General features: G+C 39.1%; 1 protein-coding gene across 6 annotated transcripts in view; it reads right to left on the bottom strand.

The window, feature by feature from the left end:
• Positions 1 to 19,025, bottom strand: part of ADGRV1 (adhesion G protein-coupled receptor V1) — a 270,179-nt gene that overhangs the window by 172,771 nt on the left and 78,383 nt on the right. For 3 of the 6 annotated variants that reach the window (XM_072139515.1, XM_072139520.1, XM_072139531.1), the window contains 19 exons: positions 18,705 to 18,886; positions 17,507 to 18,318; positions 17,194 to 17,403; positions 14,770 to 14,900; positions 14,511 to 14,610; positions 13,578 to 13,757; positions 13,255 to 13,412; positions 13,006 to 13,099; positions 10,385 to 10,408; positions 10,027 to 10,105; positions 9,413 to 9,551; positions 8,395 to 8,536; positions 7,967 to 8,229; positions 6,661 to 6,836; positions 6,410 to 6,534; positions 5,026 to 5,198; positions 3,653 to 3,793; positions 2,159 to 2,260; positions 672 to 924 (listed from right to left, as the gene is read on the bottom strand). In XM_072139515.1, coding sequence (XP_071995616.1) covers positions 672 to 924; positions 2,159 to 2,260; positions 3,653 to 3,793; positions 5,026 to 5,198; positions 6,410 to 6,534; positions 6,661 to 6,836; positions 7,967 to 8,229; positions 8,395 to 8,536; positions 9,413 to 9,551; positions 10,027 to 10,105; positions 10,385 to 10,408; positions 13,006 to 13,099; positions 13,255 to 13,412; positions 13,578 to 13,757; positions 14,511 to 14,610; positions 14,770 to 14,900; positions 17,194 to 17,403; positions 17,507 to 18,318; positions 18,705 to 18,886 — 3,484 coding nt within the window. The remainder of the gene's footprint in view (positions 1 to 671; positions 925 to 2,158; positions 2,261 to 3,652; positions 3,794 to 5,025; positions 5,199 to 6,409; positions 6,535 to 6,660; positions 6,837 to 7,966; positions 8,230 to 8,394; positions 8,537 to 9,412; positions 9,552 to 10,026; positions 10,106 to 10,384; positions 10,409 to 13,005; positions 13,100 to 13,254; positions 13,413 to 13,577; positions 13,758 to 14,510; positions 14,611 to 14,769; positions 14,901 to 17,193; positions 17,404 to 17,506; positions 18,319 to 18,704; positions 18,887 to 19,025) is intronic. The other 3 variants (XM_072139525.1, XM_072139535.1, XM_072139536.1) reach the window with 2 other exon arrangements.

The following is a 19,025-nucleotide window of genomic DNA, read 5'->3' as shown; positions in this document are numbered from 1 at the left end:
ATGGATGCACTTTCAGCTGCAGTTTAGATACTGAGTGTATACAGAGCGAAGTGATCACAATCTAGTTACATCTGGTGATATTTATCCAGATTGTAATGTAATGGTGGGAGTTGAATAAAATCTGCATTTTAACTCAGTGATCTCGCTCTAGAATTCTGTATCAAATCTCTACATTGTTCTTCACAACATCTCTTATTTACACTGAAATTCTGCTACAATTGATGTATCATAAATCCTACAGTCTGCAGAGGATTTACCATACATAAACTGCCAGTCGTCAAAGAAGATCAGAAGATCAGCGGGTTATCAGCCGGGTCGCAGTTGTGACCGCTGCCACCCCTGTAGCTATGTCACTCAAAGGGCCTATTAGAAGATACAATTATAAGATCAGTAACTCAGGGCAAAAGTGTTAAATGCCAATGCAGTTGGGCACTAGTTGAAGCATCATCGATTGGTGCTCATGTTTGTTTAACATCAAATAATGTTAAATCACCCTATATGAATCCCAGGTTAATATTATAATTATAATCGATGTATACACTATGCATCCACAAGATCAAGTCCATAGATCATAGCTGTTACACAAGGTTACATCTAATATCAAGCTGACAGTACTGCATGTTATCTATTCCACTACAGACAAACAAAAGATAAAGTTTCCACCTGCCTACCTTGTATAAATACAATGTAGATATCTCCACCAGCAGCAAGAGACTCCACGCCCATTGTACCAGTCATTGGCACTTCTTGTGGGTTTCCAAATTGACTATTGGACCACAAGAACATTAGAGACTTCTGGTCATACCCTCTAAGAGACATCACCATGTAAGGAGTTCCTCCACGTGTAAACACTGTGACCCCCGTAACACCACGGCTTGGGAGGTTTTGGTGTTGTAAAAACATCCCATTGCTCCATTTAAAAACCTAAAAAAAAAACATTATTGGCAAAGTCATTCCAAAACTTATTGTACATAATAGCCTGCTACCATTAATAAAGAAATCCTCCCCTGAAGTGTAATTGTGAGCTTAAAATAAGCAAGCGGGCTGTAACCCCGCAATGAAAGTAAGTATGTGATTTAGCACTAGTCCTCTTTACTGATACAGTGTACATTAACCCAAATGTACGTTCCCCAACTCAGCTGCAGCAGATTTACAGATTGTGCACCTGGTTCTGCTGTTTCATGGGAAAGAAGGGACTCCATGAATCATATTACAATTTGATGTACAGAGTTTCATCCCAAGCACTGGAGTCGGTCAGTGATATCTGGCCAGTGCACAGAACTTTATTCTAGGACTGACTATGGTTGTGTGCTGCTGTCTTTACAAAGCCACAATGGGAAAAATCATATCAGAGCTTCTATGCCAGAAAACTGGCATAGAAGCCCTAAAGTAATCGCCAAGCCTGGCTAACTGTGAACTTGCAATTATTATGCCCTTTGCACCAGCTCTGCGCCAAGGAGCCATTAAGAAGATTGGAGCCGGCACGGGTCATTCCTGCCCTGCACCAGCACACTATATAGACCATGTGCACGTTCACCTTGAATGTTAGCATAAATGTTAGCATCAGGGGGTCTCAATTTTTTAAATCTGCTATGGCATCTCCAGTATTATAGTCTGTTCTGGGGGGTCTCCAGCATTATAGTCTGTTCTAGGGGGGTCTCCAGTATTATAGCCTGCACTAGAGGGGGTCTCCAGTATTATTATCTGCTTTGGACAATTTCCATTATCATTGTTGGGTTTGTGCTCTGTATTTGTAGTCTGCTCTGGAGGTCTATTCAGCATTTGGTTTCCGGAGTGGCATTTTGTGCTGTATTTTAGTTGTTGATGCATCTAGGGTGCTGGTTACTAGTGTGACCCCGTGAAGTTGAGTGGTTCGCAAATGTGTCCCACGGACTGATAAAGGTTGTACACCTCTGGTATAGAGGATCCAGTCCTACCCCTTGGTGTGCACACACAGTCAAAGCTTGCTTTGTGCGGTTTGAAGCTGTTGGCTTGTTAGGTAGACAGACATATAGACAGATATACAGTTGGACTGATAGGTAGGTAGATAGATAAATAGCTAGAAAGATAGATAAACAGTAGAAAGTAAGCAGATCTATAGATAGTTCTGATAGTTGAGAGCATATGACACAAGACAAATAAAATGACATAAACTAACCTGAGAACTGCTTGAATTACTTCCTACGATCAGATAATCTTCCACACTGCCCAGTGAGAAATGTTTTAGGCTGGTTGTTTCTAAGACTTGAAGAGTCTGTTTCTGAATATGGAGGTATATGAATTATTTTAGATGTTATTTTTATATATACACCAGTAAAATAAAACAATTACTCACTTCTGTGTTAACCAACTACACAAAAAAACACTTCCATCCCAGCAAACTTTGCACAGACAGAATAATTTTATTTGCAAATCCTACTCTTAAATACTGTAGATACAGGCAGTCCCCGGGTTACATACAAGATGGGGTCCATAGGTTTGTTCTTAAGTTGAATTTGTATGTAAGTCGAAACTGTATATTTTATAATGGTCGATCCAGACCAAAAATTTTTTTTGCCCCAGTCACAATTGGAGTTTCAAAATTTTTTGCTTTAATTGGACCAATGATTATCAATAAAGATTCATTACAGACACCTTATAGCTGATCATTGCGTCTGGGACAATAGTAAAGCATCCAGAGAGCTTCACCAGTGGTCACAATGGGCAGAGGGGCCGCCTTTAACTATGGGTCATCTGTAAGTCGGGTGTCCTTAAAGGGGTATTCTCATCTGGACACTCAAATTCAGTTTCATTAATCTGCCATATATAAACATTTCTTCATTTAGATGTTAATTAAAAAAATGTTCCTGTGTGAAGATAATTTCTCATAAATGTAGTCATGTTGTCCCTTAGAAACGAGATAGCTTCCTCGGATACGGCCACCTCTGCTGGAGGGATTGCACAAAGAAACAAAAGGTTATTGTATATAAAATGTCCGGAAGTTACTACATGTCGCACAGCCGTCCTGTGGTAATGATTGCTGAATCCTGGTGATCCGTCAGGACTCTATGGCGCAAGCCTGGGCACCGCTGCCAGAGTGTGACGGGGTCGTATCCGAGGAAGCTATCTCGTTTCTAAGGGACAACATGGCTACATTTATGAGAAATTATCTTCACACAGGAACATTTTTTTAATTAACATCCAATTGAAGAAATGTTTACATATGGCAAATTAATTTAATTAAATGTAAATGCCCAGATGGGAATAGCCCTTTAAGTAAGGGACCGCCTGTATATGTTTAACTATAAGATTTTTAAGTCTAAAAGAAAAACGGCGACATATTATCTTTAACATATTTAGAAGAAGCCTTCAAAACTTTGCTGGCAGAGAACAGAGGAGAAGATCCGCAGGTTCATAGACTGAAGTCTCAGAGGAACCAGTTAACGCTGATGAATGGATACAACAGATCTTTCCTTAGTGCTTAGTTGCCCACGGTAACCAATTACAGCTTCGCTTTAAAATATTCATGAGCACTGGTAAAATGAAAGCGGGAACTGTAATTGGTGGCCATGGGCAACTAAGCACATTATTACTCTTAGGCAGCTTGATAAATCTTCCCCAATGTATTTTATTTCTAGCTGTCATATTGCAATAGAATAATTGGACTATTTACCAGTAATAATCCATTTTTACGCGTGAATGTATAGACCCTGTTAGAGGAAGGCAGATGACCAGCTCCACTTGTGATAACAACAACCTGAGAGTCATTTGTGGTAAAAGCAGCACATCGCACAGGGTTTTCAATGGCCAAGTCCTGAATGAGATGAAAATGAAGACAAATTTGGATTATACACATACATTTACAGACTATTCTAAAGCTTTCTTTCATAAATGCATTATCTGCCGCTAATTCCTCTATAAAAGGGCTTTCAGTATTCTGACGGTCTTTGCACATAAATACCTGTATTGTGTCGCAGCTGCACTGTGTCCACTGCACCAAAATATTGTGCACCTAATCGGGGGAGTCCCAGTGTGTAGTAGTGACGTGCCCCACATTTATGTCAGAAGTCTGCATGTCTTACATGCATTACTGCATGTAATCTGCAAACACACTTTCTATTGATACGGATTACATGCAGAATATATTGAGAAATTATGTAAGATCCTACGTGAGGGGAAAAAAAGTCCAAAGAGAACCTGTTCCCAGTGACCCCCCCCCCCCCCCACAAACCACAGACAGTCATTATACATGTTCCACTGATGCCTCTATCCATGGGATTAGAGCCATCATTCTTCTAAAAAAGGACTTTTACTGATGTCTTCTCTGAAGTATACAGTCCAGCTAGTTCTTCTCCTCATTGAGTGGGGAGGAGGGAGGTTTGTTTCTCTTCACATAGCCAGCATCACTCTCAACCCCTTCCTTCCTGAGGGAGTGGTTAAATCAAACCTACCATCTCGGATCTACCTATTAAGGTAGATCCGGTGGCAGGTTCATCTAATGAAAAGCATCAGAGCCCTTTTTAGGGCTAATCCCTTAGTACCCTCTAGCTTTTGATATCTTTTCTCACCCTTATATGCAAATATGTGAAAGAGGCTATTGGGGCGTGAAGTAGCCTGAGCTGAAGCTACTCCATGTCTTGGCTACTCCATGCTCTCCATAGCCTACTCCATAGCCTCTTTTGATCATCTTACTATGTCATCTTCATTATCGTCCGCACTTTGCATATACTAATCGTATCTAAGAAGAGCTGCCAGCTGCTCGGATGTGCCCACATGGCATGGAGGTGGTGTAGTTGCATAATAATCACTAATTCTTGCAATGCGCAAGAATTTGCAATTATTTCACCACTTCTACACCATAATACTGGCATAGAAGCAGTCATACGTATCCTCCATCATATGTATCCTCCATCCTATGTATCCTCTAGTTGGAAGTTACAAATCTTGGAGCCTATATTTTGTTCTTACTTAGGGCTCCTCTGCCTTCGGTCTGAACCGATCCTCTCAATCTTTGCCTCCATATATTTTTCTACAAAAAGTACCTACCTGAATAGCTACAAATACCCCGCGCCATTCATAGATTGTGCAAGTAGAGTTTGTCGCAGAGTATTTTTTCAGCAAAACAGCATATTGTAGGTCATCATAGGAGAAGAAACACCAGGAAGAAGCAGACTCGTTGGGGAAACTTTGCAAGATGGACAGCACTGTGTTGGGACCCCCTAAATCATAAAGGATTTTATGGTCAGTATATTCTTAATCAACAATTCTTCACTGTATAGTGTACAAAATAGGCAGATTTGTTTGTTGGAGTAAATATATACAAAAAATTTTATTTAATAAAACGTTCAGTTTTTTTTTCTAATAAGAATAGTGGGGGAATATAACAAATCTGTATGTACCTGTATATGTGATAAAAGGGAATACCGAGCTTTTCCTATAGAATTCCAGAACCAAAGAAATCAGCATCTAAGTAGAACTGCATTTTACCAGATGCAAAGGTAGTCATGAATATCCCTGAACTTTCAGCCTTAACCCTAAACTTTAGATTAATAATGGGACAGATTTATGAAAGTCATAAGCTCCAAGCAGCTGCCACATTTTTTTCAGCATACTTTGGACGTCTGAGGTATGTATAACATCTAAAGTACGCAGAAATTCTGTCTTATATAAGGGGAGTGACAACTTCTCAAGAATTCTAAAAATGGCACCAGCATTGTTCAGATTGGTGACAGTTTTTACATAGTTACTTGTTTTGCTTGTTACTTTTCATTTCCATATATCTTTGATGAAGAACATTCACTGGATTGATACTTTGGAGCTCTTTTCTCTCATGAGTTTGATATTGTATGATAAGGCAGTGTTCCCACAATGAAGAACGCTCTTCCCCAAACACACATAGACCTATAAATTGTGTTTAGGAAGCATCAACGGGTGATTTGCCATTTAACCAGACAAAACACATGTAGCTACTTTCTGAACCATGCATAGGTCTAAAAGCATATATGTTTTGGGAGACATTTTTCTCTATGCCCTTAAAACTGGTTTCAAAATGTAATTCAAGCGCATTGTGTGAACACAGCCTAAAGTGTTGATTGCTAATTGCATGCGTCTGTGAAGACAATAGTTATTAGATATATATCAGATATGTTTATGTGAGGGTATAAAAGTCCCTTGCACCCTAAGTGCTCTTATGTCTAAGGTCTCTGCCCTGAAACCCAAACATTAAGAAACATCTTCTATGGCAGCTGACCAACCTCTTTCAGCTGTCTCACATATCTAGCTCCAAATTCCATATAAAAAAAACTTTCTGGATGTGATGTTTGCAGTTACTAAAAAGGGAAAACATCATTTACATCCAGTGATATGATGTCTGAATTGAGCAGCTGCCACAGCACTAAGGATATTTGGAAACAGTAGGTCTATGTCTTACTTATGCCAAATGCACTTCCGGATACTGTCTCCCACTCCACGCTCACAGACATGTTCAGGCCATTGCTGCGCGACACTTTCAGATAGACCGTCACATTGTTCTCTTCAACCGTTAAAGAACTTGTTCTTATTATCCAGAACAGAGAGAGAAATACATATAAATGAACATAACAATTGGTGTTGTTAATAATTCTATTTTGATAAAGTATATAACCTATTACAGGGACTGCCTGTATATTAACACTGTATTACCTGTTATTTGTGGGGAAGATACTGAACAGTCCTTGGGGTGCTTGGTTCTGCAGAACAGTTATCTGTGTGTGGATTCTGGTTCCTAGTCTAGCACCCCCTGTGGGGTCAGACAGGGTGACAGTAAAATGTTCATCCATCTCTGGTTCTTCATCCAGTACTGCGGCAATTTCCAGGGTCTGCAATGAAAAACAAATGAAAGAATCCAATTCTGCACCTAACAAGAGGAATGGTGTCCTTTGTGGGGTAGAAAAGTGATTGTCTATAGGTGGAGGACTAACTCTTAGAAGTTCCTGCAGTGTAAAGAGTATGCTCATGTAATGCTGAGGCCTCTTCATGATATACTATATGATATACTACATGATATACTATTTAATAATAATAATCTTTATTTATATAGCGCCATCATATTCTGCAGCGTTTTACAAATCATAGGGGACATATACAAATAAAATATTACATTACAGAGTACAAACAGTCATATGGAACAATAGGAGTGAGGGCCCTGCTCACAAGAGCTTACAGACTATGAGGATGAGGGGGTGACACAAGAGGTTGTATAATGGTCCAGCCATTCTTTATAAGGGAACAGTGAAAAATAATTTAATAAATAAAAATTCTGCTGCTTGAACCAGCCATCAGCCACCATCTCATATACAAGGTCCAAGGTGAAAGTGACATGATATGATATACTACATGATAATGCTTATGGGTTTGTTTGAACAATTCCTTTAACAGTATATTCACATGGCAGGAAAATATTTGCCATATTTCTCCCATGAATTGATAGGACGATTACCCGAATTCTACTTTCAGTATCAGCCACAGCTCTAATACAAAGGCAAGATGGGCAGGATTCTTCTTTATCAGTATTTAAATAAAATTAAGGATCCTTTACTACAAAACAACATATCCAATAAACAGTATATGAATAATGCATCTTATTATAAACTATGTCCTAAATACATATTTATATTCATCACTCAAAGACTGTAAGTTCTTGGGAGCTTCCCATTGATTCATATGACCATGTCTTCGCTATGTAATGTCTTATTGTGTTTGTATATCTACCCCATGATCTGTAAAGCGATGCAGAATTTTATGGCACTATATATATTTATTATTATCATTGATATAACTAGATTCCATCTGGAAATTACTTGAGCAACCAAAGCTTCTTGCATAAGAAACTGCCCTACATTATTTCAATAATGTAATGACCTCTATGTATTTAGGGGGGTATCACACTTTAAGGGTTTGTCTTAAAACGGACTTTTAGTAAAGTTAATAGCTGCTAAAAGAAAGTTACCTTGAACCTCACTCCTTCTTCTAGAATGACATAGCCTTCTACTGGATTTAGATCACCCGAAGCATCAGAGCCGTTCTCTCCGGAGATAAAATACTGAACAGTGACAGTCCCAAATATTCCTTGAGGGGGGTCCCTGATAATACAGAGGACTGCAACGCTCTCTGACAAGTACAACGCGGTGGGTTCTCTCAGGAAGAAGTGCTCAGAGTTATTAAAAGCAATAACCCCATGGCCATCATCATTGGCAAGAATTGTAACAGTAGCTGTCACAAATCAAATACATAAAATAAATTAATTAAAAAAATGATGAGAATAATACATAAAATATAAATACAAAACTGGAATTAGGAAAACAATGCAAGATATCACATTGTAACTTGTATACATTGAAATTGACACAACAACTTATACAGTGTATACAGTATCACCTGTTGTATTCCTGCCTAACTCCAGTCCATGGGAAGGATTTGCAAGAATCAGCTGGAATTTTTCATCTCCTTCTGGGATATCATCATCATTGATAATTACATCAATGTACTTAGATTTTTCTCCATCCGCAAATAATAAAATCTGAAACACAAATTTGATGTGTTTTTTATGTTTTAGAACATGTAGGGTACAGACAACGGCCCACATTTACTAAGCTGCCTGCTCCAGTATGTGAAAACTGCTTGTACATGTACTTATGAAGTGTTTCTGCCAGTATTTTGTCATGGCCACACTATGCCCGCCGCGACACTACACTGTGCACGTCAATGGGTTTTGCGGTGCGTATTCACTTTCAAATTTATATTTTTTAAAATTAAAAACCTGGTGCACTCAGTTCATGCACTTTGGAGGCCCCCAGGGTTGCTCCAGATTCATGAAGACCATGCTCCGGACTTGCATGGAGTCAGGGGGGTGGAGCACAGTTATCCTGGGTGTCAACTCCTCACTTTATTTATATTCTAGTGACTTCATCCCATAACAACAACTGGTGACAGATCTTAAAGAGTATATTATATCAGCATATTATATTTCAAACTAGTCTTGGGGACACTATTTAAGCCAAGAGTGCACCTCAACTCATAGATTTGTTTTCTATGTAATGCTGAAACTCCAAAAATTTAGAATGACATCCTTGTAATCCCGACCCTTTTTTTGATAAAAGGCTGGTGGTTACTTGTGGGTCTATATCTTCATGAAAGTATCCCTTTATAGAGAGATCTTGTATGAAAAAGTCTCCTAACGTGACTGGAACACAGTTCTGCCAATGAGATGAATGAAAGTAATGAACTTCTAGTGAGTGTTGCCCTTCTGCTGCAATGAGATACATAATTACAATAACCCATAATAGAATTTGCATTATACAAACAGTTCAAATAATTCCAACACTTTTATTCCAAGACAGAGAGATTCACCATCTGGCAGTTTAGAATACATTTGCTTAAAGAAACAAAATCCTACCATTGAGGTAACATTATAATCAATTCCTAGTTGGGCCCCAATATTCTGTGCGTAGAAAAACAAGGACACATTTCCAAAGGTTCCTTTGTTCCGATAAGCAACAAGTGTTAAAATACCGTGGGTTTCATTGACTTCATAGCTGAAAGACAAGAAAGAAAATATATATATACTACTGTACATGTCACTACTGAGAATCTGCTGAGCTGGCATCACAATTACGAATAGATCTGTTCCTTCCATTCCTTTTAACTTCAGAACTGAAATTTAGGATCTGGCTTAGATTTTGATTAATTAAGTCAGGACGCAGTGACCCTTCCCATGTTGACCCAAACTCACTCACTTTTTTCCAAGTGAAGCAAGCAAATAGTTGTCCATTTTTAAGCCAAATTTGATGCTCGAAATTTGCACCTCTTTTTTTTTATCGAACTCTTATGTTTTGATGGATCAGCCAATGCCTAACTATCCAATGGATTGTTGATTACATTTGCTTCTTGAGGATATTTTTCTCTTCTCCCCAATGAAGTCAAAACTCCTCAGAGGACTGTGCATGATTATGGCAAAATCTGGAAAATAATTTTTCCGGTTGTAAAAAGCATCATATAAGAAGCACATACCTTGTCCTCTGCCACTCGATAACTCCCTGGACTCCATCATTTGCTTCAATAATAATCTGGGCTGCCAAGCCTTCAGCATCTATAAAGAGATACATTCAATATAGATAGTGTATATGTAATAGCAGATCAGGCCTAAATTTAAAATATTGGCACAGCTGCAGTCTATAAGGGTCACTAAAAATATTTTTTTCTATTACACCTAGATTATAACCACTTTGCAGCCAATTTTCGAAACTATCAATGCAAGTACTTTCAATGGTTGTATTACACAATGATGTACTGTAAATTCATAACCTTAGTCAATACCAAAATTCAGCGATGAGCGGTGATAGATAGTTAGACAGACTTTTTAAATTACCTTTCATCCTGTAAGTTATAAATTCTATGAACATGCACGGAAGAAAGTATAAAAGAAAGAAAAAGTAATTGTTAAAGTCTTTAGAAAATAAGTAGGTACTTTGCAGGTTATTAAGTAGAAGAATATAATAAACCCAGCCCAAACCTGAACCAATTATACATTTAGCCATGATAGTGTTTACACTACACACTTATTTCTAACAATCTCTCACCAGCCAATGTGATACACCACAACATTATCGGAGCAGACATCTAAGATCCTTAGATTCCACCGTGGAATCCATAGAATCCCCCGTGGTCCACAGTGGAGTTAAGTTGCAATTTGTAATAATTATTGGTGGTAATAACACTATTCTGAGCTGCTATCAGCACTTATGACAAGTCTGTATTAGCATCTGCTCATCACCATTCTGGAACAAAATTGTGCTATTGTTCCTCACTCTTGTTCCTCAATTTATCTTGTTAAAGAGATGTGTTGCAGCCTGGAACTTCTACAGTAGCATTGCCTTTGATAGAACTTCTGATCCATACTGTTACTGTTTTGATAAAAGTATAGTCAGGTGGAGCACCCGAGCTTGCCAGCAGTGGCATAACTAGGTGAGACAGGGCCCCCTAGCAGGCTTCTGCATGGGGCCCCTCTTCCCACATAAAAAATATACATATTAGTATACTCACACATGCGAGTTACAATCACATAAATACACTCATGTGCACACACAGCATATACACACACATACAGTGCCATTTGCAACATACTCACATACAGTGTATACAGACACCATATACACATCACACATACTGCATATATACAGTATATGTTATATACATATTATGCTGGACATGTGCAGTACAATATAGATATAATGGTGCACATCTTCCATTCTGTATTGTGTTAGGTCAGATGATGGGTCCCCCTGACACTGTGGGCCCCATAGTGGCTGCTATGGCTGCTACAGCTGTAGTTACACCCCTGCTGTGAACCGTTACCCTAAGAGGACACCAGGTAATCCACATCTCAATCACAACTGTGGACCTCTAAAAGACCTTTAGTTTTCTGTCATAGAGACTCAAAAAAATAATATACATACTGGAGTAATCCCCTAGAGGGGCTGTCCAGGGCTCAACAAAATAGTTTACAGCTTTACAAACAGGTGCTCGGCCGAGGAGACTGTGGCGCGGGACAACACAAGCTACTGACGAGGTGAGTAAATGTTTATTTTTTCATGCAGCACCTCCCCATCCACATTGGTTTTTTTTCATATTTTCGGACAACCCCTTTAAAGGAAATCTACCATTTGTTTTTATGCATTGTAAACCAAACATACTTTGAGAAGGGGTGCAGACTGGCTGCTGTACATAAAACGCCAGGAGAAATTGACTGGAAATGGCGTAAGGGATGGTAGGTTGTGTAGTATGGAAGTACTCCACGGAATAGATTTGTATCTTAAAACATATTTTAATTATTCAGATTATTCGGGTCACCATGCCGTACATAAACACATTACTTCCACATACACAGGAGCTACCTGAATTTTCCAGACAGGACTACTCAACCTGAGCTGGATGACTCATACACAGCAGCTGGGGGATGGTGCAGTGATTGATTACTTCTGCCTGTCAAGTCAGTGATGACGTATTCACGGCTTATGCTGGGCAGGACAAGGCTGGAGCAGTGCATAATTGGGGTAAGGAGAGCATCAGGGCAGCCACAGGAGCGCTAGAGCCTCATTATCATAATTTTAAAAATTAAAAAAAAACAAACATTTAGTTCAGATAAGTTTCTGCATCAACGTAGCTGGTATGTTTGGTTCATAATGCATAAAAACAAATGGTATATTTCCTTTAAGCTGCAGGTGGAGTTGATTGATGAGGAGCTAATGGACAGAGATCAGAGTTGCTGTGTGCTGGTCTGAAGACAAGACCAACTGCAGAGGTCAGGGTTTGCACTTACACAGTGAGAGCAGAAGCCACTGTTGGACTGTCCCTTTTGTACTGCTACCCCTGAAACTAAGGACATGTTTAATAAACCTTTGGACTATTAATCTGACAAAATATGTGACTTTGTGCCTGAGGTGTCTGAAGGGTCCCGTTTCATACACTGTACAGAAATGAATGGAGCTAAGTTGTAATACAACACACTAGCCACTGTCAAGTTTAGAGCTGTTTTTGGAATAAAGCAGTCATGTATTTTACATTGCTATATGTTGTACTGTAAGTTCAAGTCTCCTCGTGACACAAAATTTTCTAAAAGTATGTTTTTTCCTATTTTTAGGTTTGAGTTTTAAAATAAATAATGTATAAATCCAAAACATTAATGTACTTAAATATAATATTTACGGAATTTCTATTTTGTCCCGTGCAAAAATTGTTACCTTGCATCTACAAAAATTAAAAATGTGCCTTAAAAAAGTACCAATAATAACTGAATTTCACCCTACAAATAAACAACCCTTGCAAAGCAACATAAACCAAACAAATATGTTATGGAAAAGAAAATGGCGTCCCCAATTTACAACTCATCACACATAAAACAGCCCCTCATATGTCAACAATATATAAGAGTTATGTAGATATTTATTGTGCACATTTGAACATCTGATGTCATAAAATCGGCTATGATACCTAGGCGTGGAGGGGAAGATGTCACTAACTTCGTAGTCAGTTCCACGGACACTAGAATAACTAAGATGTACTCCTGCAGCTCTGGGATTTCATCCTAAAAAAAACAGAATAAATAATTTTTTGATTAATTTAGTTATAGTGGATGTCACTGGTGTCACTTATGAAGAGCAATATGAAGACATCATATGTTGTGTTTCCTCTATGGAAATATCTTGTAGTAGAATTAATAGTAGTCCACATAAACATTACCTCTAAAATAGTCACATGAATGGCAGCAGTTGTTTCTCCATCTAAAATGATAAGAGATCCAGACCTGCCAATGTAGTCAATGCCTGGTTGTGCGGGGCTCATACTGGTACCATTCAGAGGAGGCGCCATAGATGTGGTGTAAGTGATGTTAATATCTCCTTATAGAGGATAAAGTAAAACACAGTGAATTGAAACAATATAAACATGGTCAGTCATGTCTATCTTTGTCATAGCTTTTAATCCACTATTTCACCTATCAGTGTCTAGCCACAATTTATAAAACATTCATAACACTACAAGTATTTTTTTCACGTCACACCGACCTAAGGATCCATATTCTCGGTTGATATAGAGCTGAATGGTTTTATTAGCTTCTTGAATTAGCACAGTCCTTGAGGAGGGAGCAAAACTTATCAGTCCATGTGGCTCATCGCTGGCTTCTACAGTAAGTACAGCTTCATATCCTTGTTCATCAAGAATGGCCGCACCAGGGCCAGTAATTCCTATGTCAATGACACATGAAAATAGACATAAATAGCTGCGGGTGAGTTTTGCTCTATACTACATACCAAAGCCTTATAAATAATCATGGTCCATGCAACATTTAAGCAAAACTTAGAAGCTCTACTTCCAGACACCAATTTGCATCTATCGAAGGCTCGGGAACCTGGCCGAAAGGCGGTCTGCAAAGTAAGATTTTATCACCACTGGGTAAATCTCCCCGCAAAGTTTTTAATATATATATATACGGATGCTGAGGCTTATTATCCACAGTTCTTCCAAATTGTGCCTTCTAAGAAAAGGAACAGTCACCAATTTGGAAAGGAAAGGGAAAACATGGGAAAAGAAAGAATTATTTTTGGGGAGAAGATACAGACAGCAACCTTGTTGAGATTTTTGATTACTCATAGACAGAATATATGGCAAATTAGAGCTTTGTGGGCTACTGTCATAACAAATATGTAACCCCCCTATTCAGATTGAGAAATGATCCTAAATGGGATCTGAAACATCGCACTTGGGTGAATAAAGTACCCACCATTTTTACTTTATTTTGGAGTGCAGCCTTATTTATTGGAGCCTGTTTAACATGGTGAGTAATAACCATGGGGGCATGCACAGTTTGGTTTTGAAGTTTTTGTATGGTGCTGCTGAATTTTTGATTGTTTTTTCAAATAGCAGATAGGAGATTTTACAAAACTATTCAAGTAAATTGAATAGTTTTGTGTCATATATCAGAGAACAGTATTTTTCACCTTGAGTTATGACGTTGTAGAGGATGATTCGATACTCTTCTCTCTCCTCGGGAAGCTGATCGTCCAGCAGGTGGACAGTAAAACTTGTGTTCAGTGTACCCTAGTCACAAGGATAACAATACATGTCATGTACTAGTTTTACTGTAAATGTGCAATTGCTTGGATGAAATGTTGAATTACTGTATAAAGCAGTCACCAGAGTAAATGGTTGATGAACACTTAAATGAAAGATATCCAGATGTATTGTGCACACACTTACGTCTGGGAAGAAAATGAATCCTGTGCTGTTTTCAAAGTTCAGATCTATACGATGCCCCATTATTTTCCATTGGACAGTCACATTGCCATGGCCAGGCGGAGTCCGTGATACACTGAACTGAAGCTTTTCACCTATAATATCCAACATTACACACAAAACATATTCAGGTACAGTCTCTAACATCTGAAAATTATTAATAGATTTTACAGTAGTTAGAAATTAAGTAAGACATATGTTAATGAAATAGAAGGATTAGATGGGATAGCCACTTTATTTTTACAAAAAACATGCACAATAAGTTCTGCACAACTCTCTTCATATGCAAGATTTTTGGTTCAGAAATGGTATGTGATCCTAACTGTCCATGACTGATCTAACTTCCAGGATCTTATGATATTATTCATAAATACAAGCTTCATAAATACAAGGGGTATTTTCATGAAAACAAGATTCCTAAGTATAACAAAATAACATATTCTCTAATTCACTGTAATTAGCAAAAATACATCGTTTCACAGATATAATTCCAACCTGTCTCTATACAGTGTATACAATTTTGGTTGCCCCTGGAAATGACTGTAAATATTGTGACTATGGTCAGATTCTTTCATGAATAGCTTTTCTTGTCGGCACACTCTAGTGCTCTCTGCCTCCAGTCCCTACCCCCACTTTACAAGACCACCTCAGACACAGGCACTTCCTGCCAGCAAATAGCATGCAGAGACTTACTCTACAAGATACAGACAGATCATGTTTTTTATTCAGGAGAGAGGCATATAGACTCTGTGTGTTTTATAAGTGCATTAGCAGAGCTGAGTGTGTCATTGTGTTTTATATCCATCTCTCATCTCTGATCTGTCTCATCTCTCTTCTTCTATGTGTCAGATCCTAGTAGAATGTTCAGAAGCTCAATAAAAGTGTAGATAAACCCTGGACCCTGATAATCTAAGCACATTGTCAGCACACAGCATCTCATAGCACAGAGGAATCATTAGAGAGTTCCTGCCCACACTGGAATTTTACACTGACTATCACTGAGTTATAGAAACTAAAACATCAATAAAAGTGAGTAATGGGTTAAAAAAATTATCTTTATTGTGTAAACATCACTATGAGATTCAAATTTGAGAACTTTCTTTCATGGGCAAAACCCTTTAAAGTCCTAGAAAGGTGATCGGTCATAGACAGTTAGAGATCATATGCCCCTCCATCTGGGGTCACTTTATGAAAATAAAAGACTGGCTGATTAGGTAAAAGTCATTTCTGAACCAGAAATTATACTTTACATATCAAGAAAGCAGTGTAGAACTTTTAATGGATGTTTATTGTTAAATTACCTAATTTCCCCCCAACACTTACACAAATTACAAAAAACATGAGGTAAAGTGGTGTGAGGAAAACCCCTTTAACACCACTGTCAGAACTCTCTGAATGTATATTTGTTGCAGTGTTTTTGTGCTTGCAACCATACTCAGGGCTAAGCTCAGCTTGAAGATGTGATAGACATCTTGGGGGTAATTTATCATACACCGGCGCTCGTGCGCCAAGGTGTGATAAGCCCCCATCTGGCGTAGAAATAAATGCAGCCGGCAAATTTTTACAGGTGAAAATTCAGCAGCTGCAGTGAGTGCGCAGGCTTGGGGACAGTAATGCCCCGCGCACCAGGCCGCGCCCCTCCCCCCCGTCATGCCCCTTCACGCCCCACTAGTGTGAAGGCGGCGAATCGGGGAAGATAATTGCAAGGGCTAGCAATATCCCCCCTTGTTTCTCAGTTGGGGGTATGTCACAGGTGGTAACCAATCTGCTCCTTTCTGTGCATCAGGTGCCTGATCTTGCATCTTCTGAATCAGTTGTATTTCTCTGTCTCCAGTTGCTAGTATGCTGACCATTTCCGGATTACCTGACTTTTGCCTGTCCTCTGATGAGTCTATTGCCTGCTGTTTTCATATATCGCTGCCTTCTTGGTTTTGACAAGCTTTGCCTGACCTAGTTGTTTATCTTTTTCTCGTTTGTCTGTCTTGCTTTTCTGCACCAGATAAAGACCACTGCCCAGTTGTCACCTGTGGCTTAGCATAGTGCTGGCAAGTAGGCAGAGGTTTTGGGAATTGCAGGGCTCATACCTTTTCTTCCCTGTCCTAAAAATCCCACTTGGGAAATCCATAAACACTAGCCATCACCACTGGACTGCTCCATTATTGAGGCAGACCAATAGCAGAATGGGAAACAGAAGCACCAGATGCTGTAATTGACAGATACCAATGGAACAGATTACATTGACTATGCTGGGATCTGTTAGGCTTCCATTAGAAAATACTGGACTATAGCATAAAATTGTTGCAGAGACGTCACTGTAGCAAATATTCTGCTTGTTAACACACCCTCACTCCCCTTCACATTTTTTGAAGAAATATAAACAGAACTTACCTTCCCGACCAATGACCGACCTTGAAGCTGTTTGAAAACCAATCTTTCCAGCAACATTATCGTTTGCCAAAATGACTATGGTTACAGTGTTGGAGCTGGGAAGAATGCGGCTTCCTCCTTCAGTATATGTTAACCCGACTACAATGTCTTCATTATCTTCAGGGACTGCATCATCCAGTATCATAACTGTTACTACTTTGCTTGTTTCACCTATCAAAGTAAAAAAATGTAGATAAAACAAGACTAAGTTTAAGGAGTGTCAAGAGTTGAAAACCCACTGATAACGGAGCATGTCTGACTTTGAGTAGCGTACCTTCAGCAAATACTAATATTCCTCCATCTGCTATAAAATCATTGTTTGTGGTTGCTGTTCCTCCAGTGATGCCCCACTCTACTATTACTTGTCCTAGACTGCCCTCTCTGCGCTCTATTACCAGCTGGACCATCGTATGTGGTTGTTCTTGCACTTCCATGCGGTGCCCTCCATCAGTCGCATTTGGACTTCGGATGTAAATAACAAACACCCCAAACGCATCTCCGTTCATCATGATCACCACCACTGATGTGTTCGGCTGACCTATCATTGGCTGATTGTTAAAGCTGGCAGAAATGTTTAGCAATCTGACCTCAAGAAGCGACACAATAAACCGCTCATCTAGTTCAGGAAAACTATCGGTTAGGATGGAAACTGTAAGATTTGCAAACTCTTCTCCTTCTTGCATTGTGAACCACTGGCCCGTGACAGTCTCGTAATCGCTCCCGGCTATGGCTTGTGAGCTAAACAACACAGACACGCCAGTACTGTTCTTCTTATATGTCCTGAACTGCGAGCTGTTTGAAAGTTGATATGACAGCGCTGTTATCCAGAAACACTGGAGATTGCCAGAGGCATTGCTAAAAGAAAAAGAGGAGCAGACTTGGTTTTTAAGACATGCAATTGCACAGTCCTGAAGGGGGTTTCTGGCTACGGAAACATTCACAGCTATTCTCGAATATCCTAAAGGGATTCCTGGGAATGGAGATTCATAGTAAGACAGCATGTCCTGTCCTTCTTCAGCTGCAAGGCGAACGACATCCATCTCGGTGGTACTGTATAATACCTGAAGCCGGCCAAATCGTCCTCCACTAAAGAGAGATACATACAATGGGGGTTATTTATCATTGACTTTTTGGGGAAAAAAGTGGCAAAAAAAATTGTAAGTACTCCTTCCTGCCACAGAAATAGTGGCTTAAACATAAAACCACTGCTAGTGCAATGCTGTGTAAAGCCAGATTTATGACTTTTTTAAAAAAAATTAAATACAATTGCAAGGTCACTCCACTCCCCGCCCTGGTGTATGTGTTGCTGTCATTATAAAGCACCATTGTTTTGTCTCTCATATAATCTATTATGTCCAATCCCGAAAAAAGCAATGTATGAGTATGGTTTAAAATGCTGACCATGGTTAACAAGGGGGTACACAAAATCCAACTAATAAACAGTAGGATATTAGTAGAGAGGTTAAACAGACCTCCTCTTGATGGTAATATTTGCAAAAGCGCTCTTCTCCAATGGTTCCTGAATCCTGTATACGGCTTTGTAAAATGATATGCTTCCATAGGGGTTGTCATTGGGTGGAATAATGATTTTAGCTACTCCTTCCTGTCCAATGGTCCCTCCATTTGAGGCCCCCGTAAGCTGTATGACAATTACCTAGTAGGAATAAAAAAAATTATATTACATGTATGTTATGTTATTTTATAATGAGTCATTTAAATTGGTGAATGAGTATGAACAACACAGCATGGTCATTAGCAGGGGCGTAACTTAAGGGGGGGCAGAGGGTGCGTTC

This window comes from Engystomops pustulosus, chromosome 1, assembly GCF_040894005.1.
Source record: "Engystomops pustulosus chromosome 1, aEngPut4.maternal, whole genome shotgun sequence".
In the NCBI taxonomy this organism is placed as follows: Eukaryota; Metazoa; Chordata; class Amphibia; order Anura; family Leptodactylidae; genus Engystomops; species Engystomops pustulosus.
Note: the sequence above shows the minus strand (reverse complement) of the source record. Positions and strands in the feature narration are given on the sequence as shown.